Source organism: Sabethes cyaneus, chromosome 3 (genome assembly GCF_943734655.1).
Source record: "Sabethes cyaneus chromosome 3, idSabCyanKW18_F2, whole genome shotgun sequence".
NCBI lineage: Eukaryota > Metazoa > Arthropoda > Insecta > Diptera > Culicidae > Sabethes > Sabethes cyaneus.
Window position 1 is genome coordinate 146227464 of NC_071355.1, and position 3007 is coordinate 146230470.

Genomic DNA, 3007 nt, shown 5'->3' on the forward strand with positions numbered 1-3007 from the left:
TTCAAGACCTGAAAACACTTCATGGAAAAACTGTTCTAGTCGTTACCAGAGCTTCGAAACTTAAAGGCGAAAAAGCGAATGACGATAGGACTGATCAACCTTCGTCTAAACAAGACAAATACGTTAAAATGGTAATGAAAGATAACATAAAAAGCATGCAAATCTCCACAGATGTAATTGAAATTCCCCTCAAAAGGACACAAATTGACCTACGGGCAATGTTGTCGAAGGTGGCGGAATATTCAAAAATTAATAATATAAAATATATAATCATCAAAAATAATAAGGAGACATATGACGTCATTAAAAAATATGAAGAACTACAGATATATGGTCGACCATCATCAGTAAAAACATTACCAATTTTAATAAAAATCGGAGAGCAAATAGAAGAAGTAACAGACGAAAGGTCAAAGCTTTTAATACTAAACGACTACCATATATTACCGACAGCGGGACATGCGGGTATTAGACGCACACTTGCAACTATAAGCAAAAGATATTTTTGGAAAAACATGAAATGCGATGTAGAGAATTTCATTAAAAAATGCAAGCAATGCCAGATATCAAAAGTTGGAAGATGCGGAAAAACTCCAATGATCATTACGACAACAGCAAGCACAGCATTTGAAAAAATCTACGTAGATTTGGTTGGTCCTTTGATACCTACCAATGGATACGAATATATACTAACAACGCAATGCGAGTTAACAAAATTTATAACCGCAACACCGATACCTAACAAGTCAACAGAGACAGTAGCTAAAGCATTCGTGGAGCATGTTATTTTAAAATATGGTGTTCCACAACGAATTGCGTCGGATAGAGGAACAGAGTTTATGTCGAGTTTGTTTACATCCATTGCCAAATTATTGAATATTCAAAAACTAAATTCTACAGCTTACCATCATGAAACTATAGGTTCTTTGGAGAACACACACAAATGTTTAGGAAACTTTTTACGCATCTATTGTAACGAAAAATTATTTTCTTGGGTACATTGGATACCATTTTACACATTCGCATATAACAATACCGTTCACACTAACACTGGATACACACCTTTTTATTTAGTATTCGGAAAAAATAGTAACATGCCTTCAAATTTAACAAATGATAATCCAGTGCCTATTTATGACATAGACAACTATAGCAAGCAATTGACGTTAAAGTTACAAGTATGCCATCAAGAAATAAGAGAAAACCTTCTTTCTAGCAAGAAGAAAAGAACAATGAAAAATAACTTAAACATTGTACCAAAATGTTATAACAAAGATGACTTAGTCCTAATTAAAAATGAAATAGGTAAAAAATTGGACAATAAATTTATAGGTCCATACAGAGTAGTAGAGGACATAGACTCAAATATAAGGGTAGAGATCAATGGTAAAGAGGATATAATACATAAAAATAGAATAAAAAGTTATAAGGAATGAAAATAATAATACATATAATTTGAAACAATAGGACGTGTGGTGGACGATTGTTTCATAATGAGTTCTTTCAAATTACATGGGAATAATACGCATTATATAAATCCTAGTTCATATTTCCTTGTTTAGTTTAAAAATTCTTAACTATAGATAACAATTTTTAAAAAAATGTAAATAGGGCGTGTGGTGGACGCTCATGATTGAAATGGTTCAGCGCGACGCGGATCGGTTATGCTGTATAAGCGTAAACGGACTGTACCGCGTCGAACGGTGACAATTATACGCTGACACAGCGCATAGCGTAAAACGTACGACACATAGCATAGGAAGAAATATTTCAGTACAATATAGTCGAGAACGACACGTTACGAGGACCACATCTAGTATTCTTACTCCAAACCGAACCGCCATATCCCAAGAATATTGCATTACTAACAGTTATTCCTACTCACTCTATAGAACTGCAATAAAGTGCCCAGTACTTTTGAGGTATTAGATTTCAGTCACAGAAAAATGGCGATGTGGTGGAGGGTCGGTCTATGACTTTGGTAGTGCCCAACGCCCAAAGACTGTCAAAGACAAATTGAGTGAAGCAAAAATACGTAATACAGTGTTCTAAGTTGACAGCTTATCTTTCAACTAATTTCGTTAAAGTTCTCTTGATTCTTATTCAATCTCCACTGTTTTTCCAGTTATTTCGATGTGTAAAATCGAACAACTGGAAAAACAAACTAAGCAAAGTTGTTGAATTAGCCCAAAGTCTTTACCCAAGTAAAGTTTCACAGGAATCTGAAAAGAATCTTGTTTTTAATAATTGTTTATTGGTTGATTTGAACTTCAGGATTTTTCAAAATTTTCTGTAAGTCAAATAATTTGTTTTTTATAAACAAACTCTTAATCCCAAAATATCACGGCACGTTTATTGGCAGTTTTGTTGTTTTCTTCAGTTCTATTCGCCTTCCCGGCTCAGTGATCCTGTTCGATGTTCGCGTAGCTCTCGCCGTGCGGATGCTGACCATGGCCAACTCGTTGCACGTGAGCTTGGAATCCGTTATGGTCATCGGAGTTGTACGTCACAACGCGATGAGTACCGTCAGCATCATCTAAGGAGTACGAACCGACAACAACCTCTCCGTCCCGATGTTCCCACTGGCTCTTGTGGTCTCCGGTGTGGGGATCCTTCACACCGTATTCGAACTTGTACTTTGGGTAGGCTTCGTGTTCTTCATGTTCCACTTCGTAGTGTTCAGTCGCCACTAGGATTAGCGCGCAGGCAATCAGAACAGCAATCTGAGAATGTTACAACAATGACTTAGAAGTTTGAATTAATTGAAATTACTAGCACGAAAAATAGCTCACTTTGAACATTTTCCCCTTATAGCCTCTTTCTGGAATCAACAACAAAAAATAACACTTTCTAGTGCACTCCAAGAACACTGCAAGTCAACTGATGCCATCAATATTGTATCGCAGTTTATTTATACCGATCTGCTCGTGGGGTTTCATAGAGGTCCGGTCGGGCCATATGCACTCTCGACCGTGTGCAATAGTAATTCCGAAAAAAGAACAATTTT

The 3007-nt window shown here is 36.3% G+C and overlaps 1 protein-coding gene across 1 annotated transcript; it reads right to left on the minus strand.

Annotated features, from left to right (window-relative positions):
* Window positions 1-2399: 2399 nt before the first annotated feature.
* On the minus strand, window positions 2400-2801 carry LOC128740231 (cuticle protein 19-like). Its single transcript, XM_053835764.1, has 2 exons — window positions 2793-2801; window positions 2400-2723 (listed from the first exon to the last, which is right to left on the minus strand). Exons 1-2 carry the CDS (start codon window positions 2799-2801, stop codon window positions 2400-2402), a joined length of 333 nt encoding a protein of 110 aa, XP_053691739.1.
* Window positions 2802-3007: the final 206 nt, after the last annotated feature.